Source organism: Silurus aristotelis, assembly GCF_946808225.1.
Source record: "Silurus aristotelis genome assembly, chromosome: 14".
Classification (NCBI taxonomy): domain Eukaryota; kingdom Metazoa; phylum Chordata; class Actinopteri; order Siluriformes; family Siluridae; genus Silurus; species Silurus aristotelis.
Window position 1 is genome coordinate 23,539,840 of NC_139587.1, and position 26,715 is coordinate 23,566,554.

The 26,715-nt window shown below is 40.0% G+C and overlaps 1 protein-coding gene across 1 annotated transcript; it reads left to right on the forward strand.

Annotated features, from left to right (window-relative positions):
• The first annotated feature begins 1,034 nt into the window (after positions 1–1,034).
• On the forward strand, positions 1,035–26,679 carry efcab6 (EF-hand calcium binding domain 6). Its single transcript, XM_083561384.1, has 31 exons — positions 1,035–1,163; positions 3,423–3,581; positions 4,007–4,227; positions 5,443–5,522; positions 5,613–5,700; positions 5,793–5,929; positions 7,438–7,556; positions 7,734–7,855; positions 7,941–8,089; positions 8,192–8,311; positions 8,404–8,524; positions 9,036–9,212; positions 9,527–9,643; positions 18,574–18,734; positions 18,823–18,945; positions 19,420–19,594; positions 19,954–20,068; positions 20,155–20,279; positions 20,441–20,670; positions 20,756–20,843; positions 21,902–22,020; positions 22,567–22,722; positions 22,859–23,014; positions 23,106–23,313; positions 23,446–23,640; positions 24,041–24,268; positions 24,379–24,576; positions 24,676–24,868; positions 25,279–25,460; positions 25,582–25,731; positions 25,984–26,679. The coding sequence occupies exons 2-31, from the start codon at positions 3,443–3,445 to the stop codon at positions 26,104–26,106; spliced, it is 4,515 nt and encodes a 1,504-aa protein (XP_083417510.1). The 5' UTR covers positions 1,035–1,163; positions 3,423–3,442; the 3' UTR covers positions 26,107–26,679.
• The last annotated feature ends 36 nt before the right edge of the window (positions 26,680–26,715 follow it).

Genomic DNA, 26,715 nt, shown 5'->3' on the forward strand with positions numbered 1-26,715 from the left:
ACATGTACAGAGGATACGATTTAGATTTCGGCCCATCATTTTCTTCAGCGACTAATATTTTTTTTTTTATAAATATATATATTTTACAAATGCAAGCTTAAGCCCAAATAAATTAAGTGACGCAATTTTTGTGACAATTAATAAATTAAAATGAACATCTAAAAAAATCGTTTATAGAAAATACATGACAATGTTTGAGAAATGAAAACTTGATAATAAACAAATAAATAAATGTTTAATCATTGTATTTAAATGAATGAATTAATTAATTAATGAACAAGGATTTTAATCATTATAAATAAATAACTTTTAATCACTAAAAATAAAGAAATAATATATAAAGAAATGTTTAATCATAATAAATAAATAGGTGAACAAAAATATAAATGTTTAACAATTAATAAATACATACATAAATACACTAGTTAATAAATAAATACATTTATAATTCATAATAATTTTGTAACGCCTATGTCTCAGTTAATATATATTTATAGAAATCATTACAAACGCTATTTTAAAAAATGACAATAAATAATAAACATTGCCAAATGTTACAATTTCTAATTAAAATTTACATTTAATTTGTCACATACACATTCATACAGAGAATGAATGTATAAAAAGAAAGAAAGAAAAGCTCTAGAATGCCACCTAGTGGATACTAGGTGTGAAGAGTTTTTAATCATATAAACTGTTTATATAATAATGAACTAAAGTAACAGCTTTGAGCAGATATGCAATCTACAATAATTGCACCATGCATCTCTGTTCTATACAAACAATTCAAAGTACACATTAATTATATAAAAATCACACTAGTCTCCAAATATTTGCAGTCTTTTGCAAAGAGTGGCAAGTCACTACAGGTCAGAAAAATATTACATTAAAAAACACAGTGAGATATGACAGATTGGCATGCTTACCAAACTAATGGCACAGAAGCATACACTTTTCTTTTATAAATAAGTAAATGAATAAATGTTGACGCGCACGCAGTGGGCGGAATCCCAGCTTTGATTGACAGCACGTCTCCATGGCAGCCAGGAGCGTCCTTGGTTTGTATAACAGTGTAGCTATGCTGACTTGAACACTGAACTGGAACTGAAAAATTGGTCTAATTAACACAAAATAGGACGAGAGAAGAGGAATTCAACAAAGCTGTGAGTTACACTGTTTCCAATTTATCTTGAATAGAAATTCATTGTTTATCTTTAACGCTTTTATAAACTGTTCGTGAAGAATTGTGTACAGAACAAAAAGGCAAGTTCTGAAAGAATCCTAAAGTATTCAGTGCTGCTTGTTTGTCAGTTTCTCTCAGTACTTTCTTGGAGATAGGAGACAGTCTTCAGGCAGAGCACTACAGATAAATTACTTAAAAACAAGAAATATAAAGATTGTTATTTATTTATTTATTTATTTATTTATTTATTTATTTATTTATTTATTTATTTATTTTGCATTATTGCTGATATTCTTACAAGCATTGAACATGAAAAAACACCAAAAACAGATTTGTGATTATTTTGAAAACGTGTTAAAAAGCAAAATATTTTCTATAAATGATCAAGCACAAGATCCGAAAGTTCAGATCTGAAGTATCCAATGTTTTTTGTTTTCTCAACAAAATGATATAAAAATGATGATTTTTTTTTTCCTGGAGATAGGAGACACTATAAATAAATGACATAAATCAAGAAATATCTTGAGCATTTTTCCTTTATTTTTGCACTATTGAAAGTATACTTGATATATGAGTATTTTACTTACAAGTATATTTCTGTATTGTAATAAAAATATTGTAATTTGGTCCGGAAATATATCAAATGAGCTTTAATCTACTTAAATATACATACAGTACATTAAAAAAATATTCAGCCACCTTCATTTGTTTCACATTTTGTCGATTCGCAAAACAAAAGCAAAAAACAAACAAAAAAACCCACAAAAAATATTTGTGATTATTTTAAAAATGTATAAAAAAAAGAAAAAAATTGAAATATCACATTGACGCAAATATTCAGACTCTTTTTTTTTTTATTAAATTTATTTCAGAAATTATTTTTGTAATAATACAGGGTTTGTTTTTGATTGCAATTTATCTCAAATCCATTTTTCTGCTTTTGCATTATGTTGTATGAGACTGATGTAAAAAAAAAGTTACAAACATTTTAGCATAATCCTACAACGTAACAAGATGTGATAAAGAAACTTGAATACTTTGTACATTTGCCTAATAATAAATTCAAAAAGTATTTAAATATAAGAATCTGAATATTTATTTGTAAAAGTCTTTACACACAAGTATGTTGTAAACTTGCCTTCACTGAAAGAGAACATTTTAAAATAATTTCTCCTTTTCAATAATATGATTTACATTTTCATTAAAGCAGAATAGATTATGTACAGTATGTGTACATAAACACAAGAGTCAGAGCTCTTTTTTACGATGTTTATATTGATATTGGCTTTTGCAATACTCATGCAATAAATGAGCTCTTAAGCAAAGCCCTGGAAGTTTTATTCAAATGTGATAAATCAATAATGAAATAAACAAATTGTTTCCATCCAAAAAGCAAGAGTTTCATATATTACAATATCTCTTACAATATGTGGCTTTAATTTGTATATATACAGCTTGACAAATGTCTGAGATGTGCTACAAGACCATCAGTGTGTATATATGAAGAAAGTCAATAAAACAGAGAAGTGTTTATTGGATATACAGTACAGACCAAAAGTTTGGACACACCTTCTCATTCAAAGAGTTTTCTTTATTTTCATGACTATGAAAATTGTAGATTCACACTGAAGGCATCAAAACTATGAATTAACACATGTGGAATTATATACATAACAAAAATGTGTGAAACAACTGAAAAATGTCATATTGTAGGTTCTTCAAAATAGCCACCTTTTGCTTTGATTACTGCTTTGCACACTCTTGGCATTCTCTTAATGAGCTTCAAGAGGTAGTCATCTGAAATGGTCTTTCAACAGTCTTGAAGGAGTTCCCCGAGAGATGCTTGGCACTTGTTGGCCCTTTTGCCTTCACTCTGCGGTCCAGCTCACCCCTAAACCATCTCGATTGGGTTCAGGTCCGGTGACTGTGGAGGCCAGGTCATCTGGCGCAGCACCCCATCACTCTCCTTCTTGGTCAAATAGCCCTTGATGCTTTCAGTGTGACTCTACAATTTTCATAGTCATGAAAATAAAGAAAACTCTTTGAATGAGAAGGTGTGTCCAAACTTTTGGTCTGTACTGTATATGCTAGTACAATATTGGTATTGGCTAGATTTGAATGTTCGGTTATTCCATAAAAATAATGATCCCTAAATGTTAAACACACAATGTGCTACCACTAACAGTTCTAACAGACTCATTAATCAGATACATTACTATATTTCTAATGTAACTCTCAGGCACTGGAACTCCAGCAGTGATGATCTCAGCCACACCCTCTAGCCCAGGTCTAAAGGACCTGAGGCCCATGTCACGGGGAATCACCATCATCCCCAGAAACACTTCTCATACTTCCAGCCATGACTCTCAGAGAAGGAACACCCTCAAAAGTGACTCTGGTAATAATCCATTAGCAGATTAGTAAGAGTTTATATACTTGGACATTTTTTCCTTTTAAATGCTTCAATTCTGACCAGAGTAATTCAGTAATCAGAATCAGAATCAGGTTTATTGGCCAAGTGTGTTACACACAAGGAATATGGTTCCAGGTGTTGGGGGCTCAAAAGTACAGACATAAATAACAACACTATACATTTATCTTATAGAAAAGACATACAAGACAATACTGATATTATGAGACTAAACAGACAATAGCGTTAAAATAAGAGAGATGGTTTAATGGTTCTTTGCTGTTTCCATGTCTCAAAGCAGTTTAGGACCAAGTTTTGCCAAACAGTTTAGAATAAAAGAAAGTTTTTTTTCATTTCTCGTTTTTTTTTTGTGTGTGTGTGTGTGTGTTTTATGTTTTTATTTTTTAATCTAGCCTCATCTGTGCAGTCAGTGGCTGATGAGAGTCTCTCTTTAGTGGACATTGAGAACATGCTCTTACAGAAAGTGAACGACAGAAAAGATGACCTGAAGGCAGCTTTCCTTGCATTTGACCAGGAGGGCAGCGCCACTGTGACTAAGGGAGAGTTTCGGCGAGTTATCGAGGGCTTTCTGATGCCACTCACTCAGTCTCAATTTGATTGTTTGCTTGCAAAGGTGAGAACGTTTTTCACCTGGTTTACTTGTAGAAATGAACACCATTATATACACGTTAATAAAATCATCATGAGATATGAAATATGTATTATGCATTGTTTAGAATTGGTATGTGAAAAATCTGAGCTAATGTTTTGTTATTGAACTAAATGACATTTTACATTATGACAATGCTCCTGTGCATAAAACAAATGAAGAATGCTTTATCTCAGGTTGGAGTGATATAATTTGTGTGTTCACATAATCCTGACCTCAACCCCACTGAACTCCTTTTGGATGAATTAGAACAGCAACTGCACCCCAGACCTCCACATCAAATCCTCACCTCACTGATGTCTTTGGGGCTGAACGAGCACAAATCCCCATAACCAGTGAAGTAGAAAGATTTAGAGGTTTAGCCAATAGCAGAAAAGTGGAGACCTCCATGGAAGCACTGAGGGAATACATTCATATTAACACCATGGTTTTGTAACAGGATGTTCAATACCTCATACTTTTGACCATAGAGAGTATTTTGGGAATTTTACTGGTCCCATTTTAACAGTCAAGTCGGACAAGCAGATCTAATTCTCTTGATTTACTGCCTAGAAAAGCTGCAATGAAGCCAAACGACCTACTCATCATCAGAGATAAACTAATCCTTATTCGTGATAATAAGTGCCTAATCTACATCGTTTGGTAGGCCAGTTAATTAGTCTGATAAGAGTATTATAATTGTTATTTATTAGTATTATTATATTTCACATATATTGTCCAAAAGTTTGTTTGTTATAAGTGGTTAAGGTGCTGGGTTGAAAGCTCGAGGTTCAAGCCTCAGTATTGCCAAGCTGCCACTCTTGGGGCCCTTAAGCAAGGCCCTTAACCCTCAATGATCCAGGGGCCCTGCATCATGGCTGACCCTGCACTCTGACCCCAGCTTGCTGTACATATGCTACATATTTATCTGCACTTGTCTATTTGCACAATTGCATTTTGTTGCTGTGTACCCATACTATCTATCTATCTATCTATCTATCTATCTATCTATCTATCTATCTATCTATCTATCTATCTATCTATCTATCTATCTATCTATCTATCTATCTATTATTATGGTTACAATGTCTATATTGCATACAAAGATATGGTATGTTATTATATATTATTATATATACAGTATGTTCACACTTATAATATAATCATACTTTGCTCCTGGTTCTTTGTATTTAATGCTAGGTCCCAAAAACAGGGAATAGAACAATACCTTATATGGAATTCCTACAACAGTACTGCAAGATCTCAAAAGAACCAGTCAGGTATCATGTAAAACTACAGGAGTCTTCTCAGCATGTTTATATATACTGTATATAAATATTCATCCAAACCTCTTTTGCTACACATGCTAGAAACATGTCATGCTGCAGAATTCCATCTGGAAGTGGAAGTCAGCGTAGTTGGCCGCTTGGAGAGCTGCAGTGCCGCTTGAAAGACAAGGTGTGAGGTTTTGGGTGGAAAGTTTTACCTAATTGTATATGTATTTTAAATGCAGTAATAAAAGTGTTCTTTGCTAATGTTGCTTTTAAAAGATTGGAGTCAATTTGAAGAACATTACTAGGGCTTTTCGCCTGTTCGATTACAACCGGGACACGCAAATCCAGCAGCATGAACTGAGGAGAGTTCTGGAGAGTTACTGCTTTCCTCTGAGCAATCAGGAGTTTCGCAGGTACTCATCTAGAACATTTAAATCAGTATAGTAGTATACAGCAGGAAAAGTATGGTGTGAAGATTCTTAGTTGAATTCATCTAGCAAAAGCAATATGACATCTACAATATTATACACAATTAAACAAATTTTAAAAATTCAACTTTGAATATATTGTAGACTCTTCGATATTAAACAGAATTTTTACGTTTTCTAGTATTTCATACTTCCAATTTTTGCTTTGAATTACAATGTGCTAGAGTTTAAGGAAGTATGTAAGCATTTGAGATCAAACGCATTAGCATGTCCGCTGAACATATGCTTTATGAAGTGATTTGATGTCTTGTAGAAAGAAGTAATCATTGTCATTATCATAAATTTGCCTACATCTAAATAAGTACATAAAAAGAATGATACTGAACTTTTACATTTTTTTTGTTTGAAATATTTAAAAATGCTGAAAACCTTCTATTAATTAGCAATTACAAATGAAGAAAAAAAATTCCAGATTTTCAGTGTATATTTAATTTATTAATTTAGTTTATATTTAATGTTGTGGAATGTCCAGTTTTTTGCTGTGATTACTTGCATTGTAGCAGATATCATTTTCTCTAATTCTTATTAACAATGATCTCTTTACAAGAAGCTTTACCATATCAACTTAATAATAGCTGTAGTAGTAAAAAATTGAATGTAGGTGTTTATTGGGTGTTTTTTGTCCACAGTGTGAAAAGTTAAAGCAATCTGTTAGTCGTGACATGTGCTCAAATGTTTAAATATATCTAAAGGCTGATCAAGGATACATTTAATAAAGTAATTTATTAAATAAAAACATGAATTGCAACATAAACTATGTAAATTGTGTCACCTGCAAGTTTGTTCTAATGGCCCCACGTGTTTGGTAAAAAGAAGAGACTAACAGAAATAAGCAAACATAAAGAAAGAAAGCAAGAAAGCAAGAAAGCAAGAAAGCAAGAAAGAAAGAAAGAAAGAAAGAAAGAAAGAAAAAAAGAAAGAAAGAAAGAAAGAAAGAAAGAAAGAAAGAAAGAAAGAAAGAAAGAAAGAAGGTGCTTTATACTTCACATGTATTTAACAGCACAGTGAACGTCTTTCTTCGCATATCCCAGCAATGATAGGAGCTGGGGTCAGAGTGCAGGTTCAGCCATGATGCAGGGCCCCTGGAGCATTGAGGGTTAAGGGCCTTGCTCAGGGGCCCCAAGAGTGGCAGCTTGGCAATACTGAGGCTTGAGTATCAACCCTTAACCGCTTATAACAAACACATTTTTAGATAAGCAAATGGTAAATGTGGCTCATACAGTAGCAGTACATCTGTTTTATCTGTCTGTTACTAGATAATATGTCACATTGGAGTTTTAGAACAAAAAAGTGCATAAAGTATAAATCTGGATATAGAAATACTGCTAGAGATGCTAATGTTATAAAAAAATATATACTGTATACCTTCTGACCAATCGGAATTGAGTATTCACTGAATTATGATAAATATACTTTAATGTGAATGATTACAGGCTATGGTCACATTACAGCCCGAATAACTCTCGGACAATATCCTACAAAGATTTTCTCGAAAGGCTTGGTGTTGATTGTGAGAGCTATCGGAAAATTGCTCCAGACTCTGCAAAACTCGGTAATATTAAATAATAATATCTTGTGTCAATTCTTCTTAACATACTGCTAATTATCCTTCAATTATCATATCACACAAAGATTTTAATTTAAGGAGTTGCAGGATTTGGTCTCTTAAATAATGTTGCACTTTGAGTTATGTTTTGGTTTTTGATTACTATTGAAAAACCTGTTCAAGCTTTGAACTGGGATGCAACAAACCGATTTGGCACAAGATCCAAGAGCAGGACATCAGCTTGGGAGACTTCATCTGTGTCCCAGTATAGTTTAGATGAAATCCACACCATGTTTCTAAAGAAAGTGAGAACCTAAGACATGAACATTCACACAAATTAAAATGTAAAAATTTGTAATGTAAATCGACATTATGTATTTTGCTTTACAGATGAGTGTAAGTTATCCTCTTGTGGAGAAAGCACTTCAAGCATTAGATGTCACAGACAGTGGTATTGTCTTGTATGACGACCTGAAGTCAGTTCTGAGCAGTTTCCTTTTTCCGATCAATCACACCTCATTTCTGGGTCTCCTAAACAGGTATGAGTTTGATCATTTTGTGCATTTGTGTAATATTACTGTATAATAGTGTACGCTTTGCATTGTAGCCTGCTTCAAACGCATGTCATTTTGGCCGAGCAGGCTTGGGGTGAACCCTGCAGAACCTGTACAATGGAGAAAGTTTCTTGCTCTATTCAGAAACATGGGGGAGATGTTACCTGTTACGTCAACATTACAGAACATTTCAGCTTCTGAAAATCAGTAAATCATATTGAATAACTTTTAATTAACATATTATTTAAAAAATCTGTACCTGAGATTGTTTTGGTCAATTTTTCTCTCTGTCTTATTAGGAAAGATGCAGATCCTGCTGCCTGTCAACTCTCCAGTATTGCAGAAGTCTTGCCAAAGTTACAAGAACAGATACTTGAGGTGTTTCCTCATCTGAAGAGAGCCTTTCTGGTCTTTGATGAGGTTTGTTAAGGGTTTTGAAAAATGTAATGTACATAAATAAAGGTCCACCAAACTTCTTCCTCTTTTTTATTGTTCATTAAACAGGTTTGCATGTTTGCATATTTCTTTTTTGACTTCATTGTCCCTGACCACTGACTTCTTCTCCATCTGGGGGATCCCTAGATGTTCCCCAGTCAACTGTGAGAAATAAACTTTGCAGAGAAAATGTATTAATTAGTTTGATTGTTTTCTATCTATCTATCTATCTATCTATCTATCTATCTATCTATCTATCTATCTATCTATCTATCTATCTATCTATCTATCTATCTATCTATCTATCTATCTATTTATTCGTTTATTCATTATGATAATTTCTTTTCATAATGGTATATTGTCTTATTTAATTGTGTGTGTGTGTGTGTGTGTGTGTGTGTGTGTGTGTGTGTGTGTGTGTGTGTGTGTGTGTGTGCGTGCGTGTGTGCGTGTGCGTATGCGTGTGCATGTGTTTCTTTTTTTTTTGGTTTTCCAGAACAGAACTGGGCAGGTCAGCTGTGGTGATCTAAGGAAGTTACTGGAGAGTCTGACCTTCACACTGACAGATGAGCAATTCAGAGGACTGACAGATCTCCTCCATGTTCCACACTCAGGGTCCATCAGCTATCAACACATCCTGGACTTTTTTCAAAAGCAAAAGCCAGAAGTAGTGGTATGGTAATATGTTCTGCTATATTTATGTTATTTACTCTGCCACTTATTGTGAATACGTCTGTCTGTCCCGATCCATGACTCAGTTTATCTAATAAACCTACTTGCTTGTTTTAATTTTATGTCTTTCAGTCAGTAGATCATGGTGAAGAGCTTTGGGTTTTAGTTATAATTCAGTTATATAGTTATGGTTATAGTTATAATGACAGTTGAATCAATCTGAATGTGTGTGTGTGTGTGTGTGTGTGTGTGTGTGTGTGTGTGTGTGTGTGTGTGTGTGTGTGTGTGTGTGTGTGTGTGTGAGCACTGCTGCAGCATCAGTCCGTGTCTACACAGATTCAGGAACAGATCAGTGAAGCTTCAGAGCACAAGGCAGGAGCTCAGATGCCGCATACTGTTCAATCTCCTTCAGCCACAGCAGCTTGGACTGTAGTGAGTGCACTGTCAATTATAAATCACAAAAAAAGAAAATCATATTATATTATATTATATTATATTATATTATATTATATTATATTATATTACATGGAAAAAAATGTATTATATATATATATATATAAATATATATATATATATATATATATATATATATATATATATATATATATATATATATATATATATATATATATATATATATATATATTAGAGATGCAACAATACAGTTAGCCCACGGTTCAATACATACCTCGGTTTTTTAACCACGGTTTTCGGTTCGGTTCTGATTGCTTAACACATAAAATTGTTTTTTTGTTATTCTATGCTTAGGCAATAGGAACAGTAAGAGGTTAGGAAGAAACAAATTAAAACGATTTATTGCAATACTCCTTTATTTTACTTGAAAGCTTCCTATTGTTTTGTATAATATAAACATTTTTTATTTTTTAAATTAACACTGACATCTCACAGCTGGTAGCCCATGTACAAACTGGGGAACACATTAATTCCTAAACATATCTGGCCTCCTCAAATTGCATGTATTCACTGCGTTTGTCAGCTCTTCTGCCGAATGAGCGCTTGTATGACTTTCATACAGGGGACGGGTTTGGAGTACAGCGCTTTTCATTTCCCAATCCGACATGTAGTGAACAGTTACAGTGAGGTAACGATGGGTTACTTAACGTAATCCCGGGTTCTTTGATAACAGAGTGAGGTGTTTCACTATGGGAATCGCTTTGGGCGTGACCAACTACGGAAGCTCTTATGACACCACGTCTGTCTTGACAGACAGGTCGACATGAGACCCCATCTAACATCATTGCAACGAGATTTCTTCCCGTCCTCGTGCAAGGAGGGAAGTGCTGGTGAAACACCTCACTCTGTTATCAAAGAACCCGGGATTACGTTAAGTAACCCATCGTTCTTTTTCTAACTTCGCTCGGTGTTTCACTATGGGAGATATAGACCACTCCCGGATTGCACATGATCCCGCTACACCCAATCACATGGGCACAGGACGTCTGGCTCCCAGCACCGCATGTGCCAAGGATGACTCAGACACATCTAGTCTATAAAACCGCACAAAGGTGTGTGGCGTGGCCCAACCGGCTGCCGCACAAATTTCCTGAACAGAAACTCCCTTAAGCAGGGCCCATGAAGTCGCCATCCCTCTAGTCGAGTGGGCCCTCAGACCCTCAGGGGCTTGAGAACCACCGCATTCATACGCTAGAGATATAGCCTCTACAATCCAGTGGGACAGCCGTTGTCTCGACAATGGCTTCCCTTTGTGGGGGGTAGCCCAAGACACAAACAGCCGGTCAGACTTTCGAAATCCGCTGTTCTCCTGACGTATGTACGGAGAGCCCGCACTGGGCATAAGGAACTCAACCTCTCCTCCTCCTGAGATGAGAACGGAGGAGGGTGAAAAGCCAAAAGTTCTGTAACGGGACATCTATAAGAAGAATCCACCACTTTAGGTACAAACGCCGGGTTAGGGCGAAAGGAAACTTTCGTGAGCCCAGGGGCAAACTGCAAACAGGATGGACTGACAGGCAGGGCCTGCAGCTCGCGAACACGCTTCGCAGTCACTAGAGCCACAAGCAGTGCTGTCTTAAGAGAAAGAAATTTCAGCCCTATGCCATCCACCGGCTCAAAAGGGTGATGAGAAAGGGCCTCCAAAACCAAGGACAGATCCCACTGAGGCACTAGCCGTCGAGACACCGGCCTATTACGGCGTGCACCTTTCATAAACCGACTAATCAAAGGGTGCCGACCCGCAGGTTCGTTATTAAACCCGACATGACATGCAGAAATAGCCGCCAGATACACCTTTAAAGTAGAAAAAGCTTTCACTTTATCCAGCAAATCCTGGAGAAAGCACAAAATGTCTCCCACAGAACACTGAAAGGAGACAATGCGACCACGGCCACACCACTCCTCAAAAACTCGCCACTTATTGTCATAAAGCGTGCGAGTCGACGAGGCCCTAGCACTCTGGATAGTGTGTATAACCGATCGTGGCAATTCTGCCACATTCAAGATCCACCTCTCACAGACCAGGCCCATAGAGCTATCCTGTCCGGGTGCGGATGATAAATCTCCCCGCCCGCCTGGGACAAAAGGTCCCTCCGTGGAGGGAGCGGCCACGGCTGATCCGACAGCAGCTGAACTATTTCTGCGATCCAGTGTCTGGACGCCCAGCGTGGAGCTATCAAAATCAGTGACAAGCTGAGTTCTCTGACCCTGGCTAGAGTGGGGGAGATCAAGCTCAGCGGAGGGAACGCGTAGAGAAGAACGTTTGGCCATGGGTGGGCTAACGCATCCACACCCAACGGTGCATCTCTGTCCCTTAGAGAAAAGTACAGAGGACACTGAGCGTTTTCTCGCGAGGCGTAGAGATCTACGGCAGCCCGGCCGTATCTCTGCCATATCTGCTCCACCACCTGAGCGTGCAGTTTCCATTCCCCTGGACAACAGATCTGCACCCTTGTTCCATATTCCTGGAACATGAGTCGCTCTGATGGATAAAAGCCTCGCGTCGCACCACATTATCAGTTTCCTTGCCAACTGATGCAACTGGAGGGAGCGCAACCCCCCCTGTCGGTTGATGTATGCGACTACTGTGGAATTGTCTGTTTTTACCAACACATGTTGGCCCCTTATGAAAACCAGAAAATGTTTCAGAGCTAGAAAAACCGCTAACAACTCCAAGTAGTTTATATGACTCGAGATCAGCTGCGGAGGCCAAACGCCGTTCACAGCTCTGCCCATAAGGGTCGCGCCCCAGCCCGTCAAAGACGCGTCCGTCGTCATAGTAACCCTCGACGACACCGCCCCCAAGGGAATCCCCAACCGAAGAGTCGCGGGGCATCCCCATCGGCGGAGCTCTAAGACGCACGCGTGCGTTATCTTGACCGGCCGATTGAGATGACGTCGGGGACATAAGCGCAACCGCGCGACCCATCTCTGAAAATCTCTCATCATGAGAAGTCCCAGACGCACCACAGAAATCACCGAAGCCATTAAACCCAGCATTCGTAGGCACACTCGGAACGGGACATTCGTCCCTGCCCGAAAACGGGAGCGACACTGTATGAGAGATTCGATTCTTGTCTCCGTCAGCGTGACACGATAGGAGAGGGAATCTATACTGAGCTGCGTGGGACACAAGCGGCTCTTTTCCCTGTTTATTTTGAAACCCAAGCTGCAGAGATGCGTGATCACGCTCTCCGCATCTCTGATCGCTCGCTCTTTTGACGAGGAGCATATCAGATAATCGTCTATATAAGACAAAATCCGAATCCCGCTGTTTCTCAATGGCAAAAGAGCCGCCTCCACACACTTGCTGAAAGTTCTCGGAGCGAGAGACAGACCGAACGGAATGGTTTGAAATTCGTAGGCAGTGCCTCTGTGTGCAAACCTCAAATATTTTCTGTGTGACAGGTAAACGTCTATGTGAAAATACGCGTCCGATAGATCGATCGTCACAAACCAATCGTTTAGACGGATCGACCGACAGAGCGTTTTGTGTGTCAACATTCTGAATGAATATTTTCTCAGGTGCTTGTTTAACACACGCAAGTCCAAGATCGGACGAAGAGATGTGCTTCCCTTCTTCAGAATCACAAAGTATCGGGAGTCAAAACCCTGACGGCTTTCTGCCTCCGGAACAACTCTGACTGCCTTTTTCCCCAAAAGAGAGTCGATCTCGGCCGTCAGGACGAGAGCCGACTCTCCTCGAGCCACCGAGACCAACACACCGTTGAATCTGGGTGGTTTCATAGCGAATTGGAGCCTGTATCCACGTGAAATCGTGTTTAAAACCCACGGGTGCGCCGCGCTTGCGCGCCAATTGACGAGGTGCGCAGAAAGGGAGCCCCCGCGTACACAACACTGGTCGCGTGTTGATGACGTCACAACCGTCGCCGCGCAGAGCTCCGCTGGCAGAGCAAACGCGCCCTCCAGTGGCGAAACTGGGGGGGGGTGCACGCTGAACTTTCGGGATTCTTGTGCACAATCGCCCTCGGCTGATCGCCTGGATGCGAAATTGTAACATTTATTTTGTTTTTTGTGTCTGAACACATCGCCCTCAGCCCGTGGCTTGGATGCGATGGTGAAAGTTTTATTGTGCAATCGTCCGAACTGACGTGCGAGTGAACACGTCATGAGTGCTTGGTGACACTGAACACTTTCCCTCATTCCTCGAACCCGAGGAGAAACTAGGGATGAAGCCCCTACAGAACTCAGAACCGGGCCGTGTTCTCTTCTCCTTTTCTTCGCCGGCAGAGAAAGGAGGATCGGAGAACATTCGCGTGTTAGGTAGCACGCTTCTTCTTCCGCTCCTCGGGGTGGGGCGGACGGTTTCTCGCCGCTACGGCCGCAAATGAATGCTTTCCCCACGGTCCTGAGCCGTCCGATCTCGGACGTTGGCCAGCTTGTTGTCCGCCGAAAACAGATCTTGCACTTCTCGCGCTCATCGGTCTCCCTCTCGCAGCCGTGGCTGCGGCAAAACCCCGTCGCGCTGGCTGAGGGGGCGGGTTCTGAGACAGCTTACGAGGCAAACAGAGGTTGAATGCTTCATCCTCCTGTTTCCTGAGAGTGCTGGTTTCTCTCATCTTTTCCAGAGCTGGACCGAACAGACCTTTAGCGGGGTCGTAGGCAGCGTCCATGACTTCCGCTTTTTGTGTGTCACCCAAGCCTGACAGGTTAAGCCACAACGCTCTCTCACCTGACACAGCCAAGCCCATCACGCGGCCGCAGCCCTGAACCGTGCCTCGTGAAGAGCGCAGGATTAGGTCGTTCACCACACAGATCTCGTCCCAAAGTACCGGGTTAGGTACTCCCGTGTCGAGCTGTCGTCCCATCTCCTCCAAAATCTCCGCCTGGTACGCGGACAGTAACGTCACCGCGTTTAGCGAGCACACTGACTGCGCTGCGTATTTATACATCCTCTGATGGATGGACGCCGTCAATCTCTCGATTTTTCCAGGCAGCGCAATTTGAGAGGAGGCAGAGATAGAACGCCGATTCGGATGGAGGTGATAAGCCACCGAAGGCTCCACAGCTGGGGGTCCGGCCAACCCCAGCTCCTCCATCCCTTGAATCTCCAGCTTGGAGCACCCTTTTGCTGGAAGCTTGCTCTTGAAGGGGCTAGACCAGTAACGAGCCATTTCCTTCATGCAAGCCGGCACGGCGGGCAGGAGCTGTCTAGTAGCGGGTTGAGCAGGCGGCAGCCTTTTCCCGTCGTAAAGGTCTCTCACAGCTCCCTCCGCGTCCTGGGCCGCGGGCCACGCTAGTCCTAGCTTAGCCGCGGCTCGCTTGCATACCTCGTGCAGGTTACCTTCAGCCTGTGAGGTTGCATCGCCCGCGGTCTGGGGCCTCGACTGTTGAGCCGGGAAGGGACCACTGTCGTCATCCTCGTCCTCCATGTCCAAGTCGAGGAGGTCTGAGTTCGCATCCGCGTCCTCGTCGCACGGTCGTTCCTCCTCCTCCGCGAGGGGGTCACTGAACAGAGGCGGCATGACCGGCGATTCGGCCACCATCAGGTCCGCCCAGCTCGTGGTAGCTCGCGGCTGATGTTCAACGGCTGTAGACCTCGCGGCGGCGCCAGACAGGCACGGGTCCTGTTGGTTAGCCACCGCTTCTCTCAGCCGTCTCTCCAAATGTTTCACCGGCAATGACGCGCAGTGAGCGCATGCTTGCGGGTCCGCGAGCGACGTTTGAGCGTGCTTCGGGCCCATGCACGTGATGCACATCGGGTGAGGGTCCCTGCCCGAGATGGTTGCTCCACATGATGATGGACACGGGCGGGATGCAGCCTCCCTGATCTTCAACTCATTCCCTTTGGTGGGGGGGATGACCGTCGACATGGCTGAGTACGGAGAATATTAGACTCGTCACAACACGTTAGTCTGCCGATGTTCGTAGGGTAGTTAGCCCTTCGAAGGCTTCGCCTTGACGCACTAAGCCTGTAATAGCTTGACGCTACTATGTCCCTACCGTGTAACTAAATACCCAGCAGGTCGGAATAGGAATAGCTCGCCTTGACGCGGACGCTATTCCGTGATGATGCTCAGCACGATCCCGTATGACTGATCTCGCGTTCGGTGGCGGAATCCAATGACGGCCCGTGCGATGAACAGTTGAGCGAAAACAGCCGAGAACTGGATGTGCTGAGAGAGCTTAGTGTAGTCCCTCACGGGAAGAAAGCGCGAATGATGTTAGATGGGGTCGACCTGAGAGATAAAGGTAGGGCGGAGCCTGATCTCAGTCAAGACAGACGTGGTGTCATAAGAGCTTCCGTAGTTGGTCATGCCCAAAGCGATTCCCATAGTGAAACACCGAGCGAAGTTAGAAAAAGAACTCACGGTGGCCCGCGAGGTTCAACCATCTGTGGTCAGAGCAAGGCTCTGTGCTTAAGCCAATTCATACACAATACTGTTGCATGTCTTTTCATAGAGGTCGGAAATTATCTCGGAGCTGAAAAAAGTGCGAGACGGTAGTCTGTAACGCGGATCGAGTGTTTTTATAAGATGACAAAAGCCCGCATCTCCAATCACCGAAAACAGCTGCAAATCTTTGGCAATGAACACCCTCACTGCCTGTGTTATTTTCATGTGTCTCTCGTAAACAGTTGGGTATGTTGGAAGTATGCTGGAAGGATTCAGCGAGGAACTGTTGCCGGCTTCAGCGAGGAACTGTTGCCTCCTCGTACTGTAGCCTCACTTCACCACCGCTCGCCATGTTAAAGTGTGGAATGATGGTTCAGCGCCCCCTAACTTTAGAGCATAGTAATTGAACATTTACTCGCGGGGAGGAGTTTCCTCATCTCAGCTCGTAGACTTACAGGCGCACACAAACAGTCAATTCGGAGAGAAATAAAAAGCACATAAATTATTTAAACGTAAAACCGAATTTCACAAGCGCGTATTGAACCGTGGATGTTGTACCGAACGGTTCAATATTATATTGAGAATTGTGGTATCCCTAATATATATAGTATATATATATATATATATATATATATATATATATAGATATATATATATATATATATATATAGATATATAGATATATAGATATATAGATATATATAAAGTATTCAGACCCCCTTAAATTTTTCACTCTTTGTTATATTGCAGCCATTTGCTGAAATTATTTAAGTTCATTCTTCTTCCTCATGAATGTACACACAGCTCCCCATATTGACAGAAAAACACAGAATTTTTGACATTGTTGCAGATTTATTAAAAAAGAAAAACTGAAATATCACATGGTCCTAAGTATTCAGACCCTTTGCTGTGACACTCATATATTTAACTCAGGTGCTTTCCATTTCTTCTGATCATCCTTGAGATGGTTCTACACCTTCATTTGAGTCCAGCTGTGTTTGATTATACTGATTGGACTTGATTAGGAAAGCCACACACCTGTCTATATAAGACCTTCCAGATCACAATGCATGTCAAAGCAAATGAGAATCATGAGGTCAAAGGAACTGCCTGAAGAGCTCAGAGACAGAATTGTGGCAAGGCACAGATCTGGCCAAGGTTTCAAAAAGATTTCTGCTGCACTTAAGGTTCCTAAGAGCACAGTGGCCTCCATAATCCTCAAATGGAAGACGTTTGGGACGACCAGAACCCTTCCTAAAGCTGGCCGTCCGGCCAAACTGAGCTATCGGGGGAGAAGAGCCTTGGTGAGAGAGGTAAAGAAGAACCCAAAGATCACTGTGGCTGAGCTCCAGAGATGCAGTCAGGAGATGGGAGAAAGTTGTAGAAAGTCAACCATCACTGCAGCCCTCCACCAGTCGGGGCTTTATGGCAGAGTGGCCCGACGGAAGCCTCTCCTCAGTGTAAGACACATAAAAGCCTGCATGGAGTTTGCTAAAAAACACCTGAAGGACTCCAAGATGGTGAGAAATAGGATTCTCTGGTCTGATGAGACCAAAATAGAACTTTTTGGCCTTAATTCTAAGCGGTATGTGTGGAGAAAACCAGGCACTGCTCATCACCTGTCCAATACAGTCCCAACAGTGAAGCATGGTGGTGGCAGCATCATGCTGTGGGGGTGTTTTTCAGCTGCAGGGACAGGACGACTGGTTGCAATCGAGGGAAAGATGAATGCGGCCAAGTACAGGGATATCCTGGACAAAAACCTTCTCCAGAGTGCTCTGGACCTCAGACTGGGCCGAAGGTTTACCTTCCAACAAGACAATGACCCTAAGCACACAGCTAAAATAACGAAGGAGTGGCTTCACAACAACTCCGTGACTGTTCTTGAATGGCCCAGCCAGAGCCCTGACTTAAACCCAATTGAGCATCTCTGGAGAGACCTAAAAATGGCTGTCCACCAACGTTTACCATCCAACCTGACAGAACTGGAGAGGACCTGCAAGGAGGAATGGCAGAGGATCCCCAAATCCAGGTGTGAAAGACTTGTTGCATCTTTCCCAAAAAGACTCCTGGCTGTATTAGATCAAAAGGGGGCTTCTACTAAATACTGAGCAAAGGGTCTGAATACTTAGGACCATGTGATATTTCAGTTTTTCTTTTTTAATAAATCTGCAACAATGTCAACAATTCTGTGTTTTTCTGTCAGTATGGGGTGCTATGTGTACATTCATGAGTAAGAAGAATGAACCTAAATGATTTTAGCAAATGGCTGCAATATAACAAAGAGTAAAAAATTTAAGGGGGTCTGAATACTTTCCGTACCCACTGTATATACATACACACACACACACACACACACACACACACACACACACACACACACACAATTTATCTGTAGTCTATTTAAAGTATAGAAGTAAAACTGTGGTTGCTCTGGTCACAATGCATCAGCCTTTGTACTTTTCACTAAAACAATTCACTTGCATTAATTCATGCCAAAATAATCCCTAAAATATTTTTTGTTATCTGTAGGTGGAGGGGGTTCTTAAGGAGCAGCTATCTGATAATTATAGTTTATTGATGTCCACTCTAAGTGATACAGACCCGACTCAGAGCTGCGTTATTCCTCCTGAGGACCTGAGAAAGCTCCTTCAGAAGTATGGACTCCCACTGTCTGACAGCCACTTTAAAAAGTAAGAGACCTGTAACTTTACACTGGTGTTAACACTACATCAGCATGTACTTACCACTGGATCATTTCTATCTGGTTTCCTACTATAGGCTCTGCGAACCTTTTAAGGAATCTGAAGCTGTTAACTATAAGTTGTTATTAGCGAGCCTTGGAATATCCTTGAGGAGCGATAAGACCAAGAGTGTAAACAAGGGAGTGAACTTGATTGAAAGGTTGGTTTCAAGACATGTTTAGGAGGAAAAAGGAAGAAAACAAAAATAATACATCCACTGAACAATATATGGACAAAAGTTTGTTGACGCCTGATCATGAGATTGGTATATCTTTTTGAACATCCCATTCCACATTTGCTGAGATCAGAGTTCTATAGCAGACCGCCCAAGATCTTTGACTCCAACCCATGGAGACTATATCTTCATGGAGCTGGCATTGTGCACAGGGGAATTTTCATGCTGGAACAGGTTTGGGTCTATTAGTTTAAGTGAAGGGAATCTTTAATGCTACTGCAGCCAAAGACATTCGATTTAATTGTGTGCCTCCATCTTTGTGATGCCAGTTTGGGGACAAACCACATATGGCTGGTAAAGTCAATACTTTTGTCCATATAGTGTATAACTTTAGTCTGTTTTACAGTGCTTGTTGGAGTGTTTGCCATGTAGCATTTTTACTATCTATGTTGGGTCCAGAAATAAAAGGGCTTATCAAGATAATGTGGAGAGTTTAAAAAGGCAAGCTTTGGTGGACGTTGTGCTAAAGAAGCTCAGAGACAGGCTGCAGATGCGGAAGCTCACACTTCAACAGTGTCTGATGGATACCAGCAAGAGTTTTGCATCAGTTCTTGACCTAAAAGACTTCCAAAAGGTATGATCATTATCTTAAACTGTGCATTTTTATAGCCATGACATTTAAATTGTATCTAAGATCCATGTCATAATTGTACTTAGCAAAGAACACACCCATATGAGGATGGGTTCCCCTTTGAGTCTGGTTCCTCTCAAGGTTTCTTCCTCATATCATCTAAGGGAGTTTTTCCTTGCCACTGTCGCCACGGCTTGCTCATCAGGGACAAACGCACACCATTCACCTTCACTGTTGTTTTCTGTAAAGCTGCTTTGAGACAATGTCTGTTGTGAAAAGCGCTATACAAATAAACTTGACTTGACTTGACTTGACTTGACTGATCATGCCAATGTTTATTTTCTGCATGATGTTTTTCTTAGATTCTGGACGATTGTAGGATTTCAATGCATGCACAACAATTTCAGACACTCATCCAAACTCTTGGTTTCTTTAACGGACCAATTCCCTTCTCAGACTTCATCCACAGATATGAAGGTATGAGTTATAACTTGAGCTGTAGTTAAAAAGATTTTTGGTTTAACACTTTTTGGTTAGGATCGCAAACTTTTTTCCCCAAATAGATGCCATAGCAGAAGAAAACAACGAAGGGGATGAAAGAAACTTGAATAATATTAAGAATGACAGCTTGCTCTCTGCAGAGGACTGTTTAAATCAACTTGAGGAACGCATCAAAGAATATCACGGGGTAATACACTTCCTGTGACTTATTCAATCTGGGTTTTTTTAACTGGATGTCTGAAATTAATTTACCTCTTAAAACAGAGGTGACTAACAATTCACACCCCTGTTCTCAATATATGCAAAATAAATATAAAAAAATAAATAAAAGGTCATATTTTCCTTTAGGATGTTTTAACAGCATTCCGACTGATGGACAGAAACAAGGATGGGTTGGTGAACTATAATGACTTTAGAGTTTTGTTCAAAAGCCTGAGAATCATGACTAAAGAGAAAGAGTACCAGAGATTGCTCGAGCTGCTAGGTTTTAAGCCTGGCTCTACTCTTAACTACGCTGAGTTCTACAGCAAGATTCGGTTTGACAGGAAAACCGAAACGAATCTCATCAGTAATATGACGTAAGCGATTCAGACTTAAAAATATCTGCCTTAGTATGTAATTCCAAATCATTAAAATCTTTCCTTTATGTATCTTTAAATCCAGAACTGATCAGTTACTTGATCAAGCTTGTGAACAGGTACATGACTATCTTGTGGCCACTGCCCACACCAGGGGGTCCGAACTTTTGAAGGTAAATAAAGCATTTATTTAGACTCCTCCTACTCACCTTCTAAAGGGGTTTCTATGTGATTAAAAATTGCTAACGAAACGTCTGAAAAAAGACGTATTTTACTAAGGGTGTAACGGTACACAAAATTGACAGTTCAGCACGTACCTTGGTTTTTAAGTCACGGTTCTGTTTATTTTTGTTATGGTTAGGGTAAGAAATGCAAAACATAGAATTGCTTTATTATATATTAACATTTACAGTGTGACAGCAGTGAAGTGTGCAGTTGGAACGGCAGACTGGTTTAAGGTGGAGGTTGGACTGCATCAAGGATCGGCTCTGAGCCCTTTCCTGTTTGCAGTGGTGATGGACAGGTTGACGGATTAGGTCAGACAGAAGTCTTCGTGATGTTTGCAGGTTTTCGTTGGGTGTGATGAGGATGGACAGGATTAGAATGAGTTTATTAGAGGGACAGCACATTTAGGATGTTTTGGAGACAAGGTGAGGGAGGCGAGATTGAAATGGTTTGGACATGTGCAGAGGAGGGACATGGGGTATATCGGTAGGAGAATGCTGAGAATGGAGCCACCAGGAAGGAGGAAAAGAGGAAGGCCAAGGAGGAGATTTATGGATGTGTTGAGGGAAGACATGCAGGTAGTTGGCTTGAAAGGCAAAGGTAGATGTAGAGGACAGAGTTGTATGGAGACAGATGATCCGCTGTGGCGATGCCTAATGGGAGAAGCCAAAAGAAGAAGAAGAAGAAGAAGAAGAAAATTATATATTAACATTTGTGATTTGCTACACTTAAACAGTTGACATTTTTAAAACTATTTTAAATAAAATGCCTGCTTGGTTAAATAATATCAAAAGTAATATTTTATAATATTTTACTACATGTATTTTAATATGTTTACCATTACACCCTTAGTATTTACAAAACTAAACACAGGATACTGACTTGTAATTAAAATTATCGCCACTGAAAACTATATTGATAAACTACTTTTGTTTTGTTTTTAATTCCTCTTCACTAAATTGGCATTAACTATAAGTGAGATTAATAAATATATGTATCTTGACAGGCTTTTACAAAGTATGGTGAAGATACTGAAAGCAGGATCACCAAGAATGAGCTGAGACAAATTCTTTTCAAGTACTATCTGCCTATTACGCCGAGAGAATTCGATAAAATATGGGCAAGGTAAGGAATACTTCTATATTTATATGTAAGTTGGGAAAATAATCATTGATGGTATATCACAGTAATGCATTTATTAAAGAATGACAGATTTTGTTTGCTTAGTTACATTTAACATTCTTTTTATCCATTTAGAGTTACAGATTTAGAGATTGTGGCATGTGGCAATCTTCTTAAATTGGTTAAGAAAAAAGCTTATAAAATTACTAAGAATCCACAAAGCCATTGTCCTGGGATGTTTATGGAACAGCTTCAGTTTTGACTGATAGATAATGCAGACACTGGAGACCCTGTCAGGGAGTTTTTTTTTTAATCAATTATAAACATTTTAATCAGTTTATTATTAGCCGTTACCAAAGAAACTATATTATATCAAGAGAGGTAGCTGAATTCTACAAACAATTTTGCTCTGTACATGACATTTTCAGAATGAGTGTTATAGAAAATCCATTAACACCTTCTCAACAACCAGAACTGACAATTCAATAGCACTGTGGTATGAATTTAGCTTTGGGACAGATAAGCTGACCTCACATACATTATATCTAGGTATGATGATAATGGGAAAGGATATGTCACTAAGACAGAGTTCATGAACAAGCTAAATATTACACCGCAAGCTTCTACACAATTTCCAGTGGGAAAGACCATCTACAGAACAGCCTCACAGAACCTTTTAACCGAAACAGAACTGCACAACCTAAAGTGAGTAATGAATTACCTATTACTTAGTCATATTTAATATTTAATACACAGTATTTTGTGTATTTGGGCATGATTTACTAACTCTTCATTGCTGCTATTTAACAGAGACTAAAATAAAATCTGTGCCATCCTATAGGGAGTGTTTAAAGCACAGCTTTGATGATATTTGCTCAAGTCTGGTGGAATTGGATAAGAGAGGGGATGGTCATGTGACTGCAATGGACCTATTGGCTCTGCTACAAACACATGGATTCCAGATAAAGGATCTTCAATTATTGGGTCTAATCAAGAAGTATTGCATTGTTCCACAAAAACACATTGATATAACATTTCAAACAAGATGATTATAGATTTACATTTTCTTCTCTTGTCATTTTCTGCAGTCTTGGACTTGATGTCTGTAAGCTGTCATACCATGATTTTCTGGACCGTATTGCTGGACAAAGAGTCAGTAGCAGGTCTGTAATGGCTCGAGGCAGTCCTGCAATTATGTCTTCAGTTACAGGAGATAGTGTAGAGAGTCTCAGCCCTAACAGAGCTCTGCAGAAGGTCAGAGAACTTGTCACAGACTCCTTGGATACACTTACCAAGGTAGGGACTAATGATTGAACTAATTTTCGATAAAATGGTGTTGTGCAAAACTGGTCAGCTACTTTTTACTCAGTCAAAATAGCTATTAAATGTATTTGAACAATCTATTTATATATGCTTTTATAATTCCAGGCATTCACAGCATTTGATAAGAATAGAAATGGCAAGATAGCTCAGGCAGAGTTTCGACGGGTGCTGGACCAATTTTGCATTAAACTCACTGATGTGCAATATGCACACCTGCTAACTAAGCTGTCAATCACAGAAGAGGAAAGCCAGGTGGACTGGAAACAGTTTCTTCACATCTTCAATCTTCACAACCAAGAGGTAAAAAATATGCACATAAAAAATGAATGACATGAGTGCACTTGATAAAACGATTTAATAGACCTAAGGTGGCACGATGATTACTTACTATTTCTTAATTATGTTTTATACATCTTCATGGGTGTCTTCTGGGTTCTCATCTTTTCTAACTACCACCCAAAACATTTTAGTAGGAGGATTTGCTTCAGTAATGGCTCCTAATTGTTTAAATTGTGTGCATGTGCATTGCTTTGGGACCTTCCAGGATGTATTCCTTTCTTGCACCCAGCCTTCCTAGGTTAGGTTTCAGATTTACTGCCACCCTGACCAAGATGAAGCACTTATTAAAGATAAAACAATGTATCAAATGGACATGTTCTCCTTTACAGCAAAGTGTACATACAATTTACATTCATTACAGACATCTGAAGAATGGCTTGAGAAAATCAACAAGGTACGCTTCCATAACCAGGCACGTCTGCTACCAATCACTGATATACTAACACGGATCCAGGAGGTGGTTTCTGCTCGCATTTATACCATCACCAAGGAGATGGTAGATTTAGATTATGCTGGAGTGAATATGATTTCAAAAGAGGACTTCAGGACCATCTGTGATCATCACTTCATGAGACTCACTGATGAACAGGTAAGCCTGACAATATCTAAATATCTAATATTTTATTTATTATATATTGCTAAACAATTAGCTATTTTTTACCTTTCCCAAACAAGTAAACAGTAAATGTAACCTTACAGTTTGAAGATTTGTGGAAAATGTTGCCGATCAGTGGTTTTGGAAACCTGGATTACCGCAAGTTCCTGAAGAAGTTCAGTGGAGAACCGATAGAACAGGGAAATAAAAGAGGATCACATTCTTCCAGTCCATTGGAGAGCTCACCTTCTGCTGCTCCAGAGTGCCCAAAAACAGCACCCTGCAGCCTTGGGAAAAGCAAGGTGTCATTATATGTGTTTGTTCACACATACAGTGCCTTAGGAAAACCCTGTTTACTGACAGTACCATTTGTCATTGATCTGATCGTTTTTCTTGTCCAGTTATTAGTTCCAGAGTTGCGCAGGCCTTCCTCTGCAGTCTGTGGACGATCTACAGAGAGATCTTTGTTAAATCCGGAAGCTGTGGAGAGGAGGCTGCGATCCCAGATTCGGTCATGCTGGCGAGAGGTTCAGAGAAGGTGCAGGGAGACTGACACAGGGAGCACTGGGGAGATTGATGTAGAGACTTTCTTAGGTATGGCTAAATTGATTCTGTTGGTAAAATGTACTGCAATAACACCATTGTCGCATAGATGTGCTGACTTTCTGGTAGCTGTGATAAGAGAAACCTATCTACCTTTGGCAGTGCTGATCACACTGAGAAAACCATTGATACGGTGAAGCATTGTATTAGTAGTATATTGAGAGTTATGTTGGCCTCTCGGTTTCTCTGATTGATGCCCTATTTAACCACTGACTTCTGTTTGACAGCCTGTGCTATGCATATACCCTGTTCTGTATTGTTCACATTTTTTAGTGTATTGTTCTAATGATGTTCTGTTGATGTTCCTTTGGGGGGAAAAAGAACCTCATGATACTAATGCAAGCTAAATTCTAGTGCATAGTGAGAATTATAGTTTTTCACTGCGGTGTAAATGTCCACAGGCATACTGGAGGATTTCCATATTAGCCTAACACATTCCCAGTTCGAGCAACTGCGCGAGAAGTATAACATCGGAAGAAAGAAACGACTTTCTTACCCAGAATTCCTGCAGCACTTTGTGCTCACTCTCAATCCTCAAGCCAATAGTTTCAGTCGCAGACGCAAACTGCACATTCCATCAACGGTAAGGCCTGATTAGTCAATACCCAGTTGTTCTTGAATTAAAACTATAGACTGTATTATCAGGAAAGAAATAGTGTATATAGCAGCTCTACAGCATTTTTTTTTCTATCTATGTTCTACAGTTGAGTTCGGGGCCGATGAGTAAGCAGTGCATGGATACCTTGCTCAGGCTGTGTCCTTCTGTCCAGCTCTACTTTAGAGCCTTGAAGCAGGGGTTTATCTCTTGTGACAAGGGACGCACAGGAAAGATTTCTGTTCAGGATTTCAGAAAAGTAACTAATTCTGCTTTATCTTTAATTACCACATAGAGCCCTTGATATCATCCTACATTACACTGTACATTATAGATAGTTAATTGTGTACAGTAATATGTGATAGTGCTTTTTAATGCAATTATGGAAATGGTAGCATATGCTGGAGGTGATATAATACAATCTCCATAGCTAAAAACACCAAGTGCATTTATCTTAACTACCTTCCTTCTTAATAAACTATACTAATTTAAATGTTTGTCCTCTCAACAGGTTTTGATGCAATACAACATAAATCTCTCAGAGGAAGACATTTTCCATCTTACATCTTTCCTTGATAAAAACATCTCAGGACGAATATCATACAATGAGTTTCTGAGCATTTTACAAAAATGAATGGCAAATTATTTTGTGTTGTAACAGATTGACATTGTCCACGTTGGCGGACAAATCATTAGACAAGAACATGTCTGGGTTTTTAGGTTTTTATTAGTTATGGACAACAGGCCCGGTAGCAGTTACCAATGTGTATTTTCTAGTAATCATTTCATTTGATAAACGACCTTTCGACATGTGAGCTTTTTTTCGAATCGGGGACACATAGGTACATGAAAACACTGAAAAATCAAAGCGAAATAAGTGCAGCACAAACCTGTAAACCTGCAACCTGGTAATTATTGCAGCATTGTTAGGTACCACATTTTTTTTGTCTATGATTTGTATGACAGGGGAAGCATAGTGAAGCTTACACCTTAGTAGATAATGGTAGCTTCATGATTTGTTTACTCTTATTCTATTGTTTTTTTCGATTAATACAAAAATATTTTATTGCTATTATCCTATAATTATTCTTTATTTAAAAGATTTTGTATAGACAACTTGAAAAATTAGGTTCTTCTTCCATTTCTGAAGCTTGGGTAACTTTTAAGGTTGTTTGGATGCTTTTACTTTTCATTTAATAAAATATAATAATATAATGATCAAGGAATTTTGTTTTGCCAGTGC

Excerpts from the sequence above, each read along its gene's own strand:
- efcab6 (XM_083561384.1), top strand. The coding sequence starts at position 3,443 with ATGATCTCAGCCACACCCTCTAGCCCAGGTCTAAAGGACCTGAGGCCC. Across the intron at positions 23,641-24,040 it reads TCAATCTTCACAACCAAGAG|ACATCTGAAGAATGGCTTGA; the intron begins GTAAAAAATATG and ends CATTCATTACAG. Across the intron at positions 25,732-25,983 it reads CTGTTCAGGATTTCAGAAAA|GTTTTGATGCAATACAACAT; the intron begins GTAACTAATTCT and ends TCCTCTCAACAG.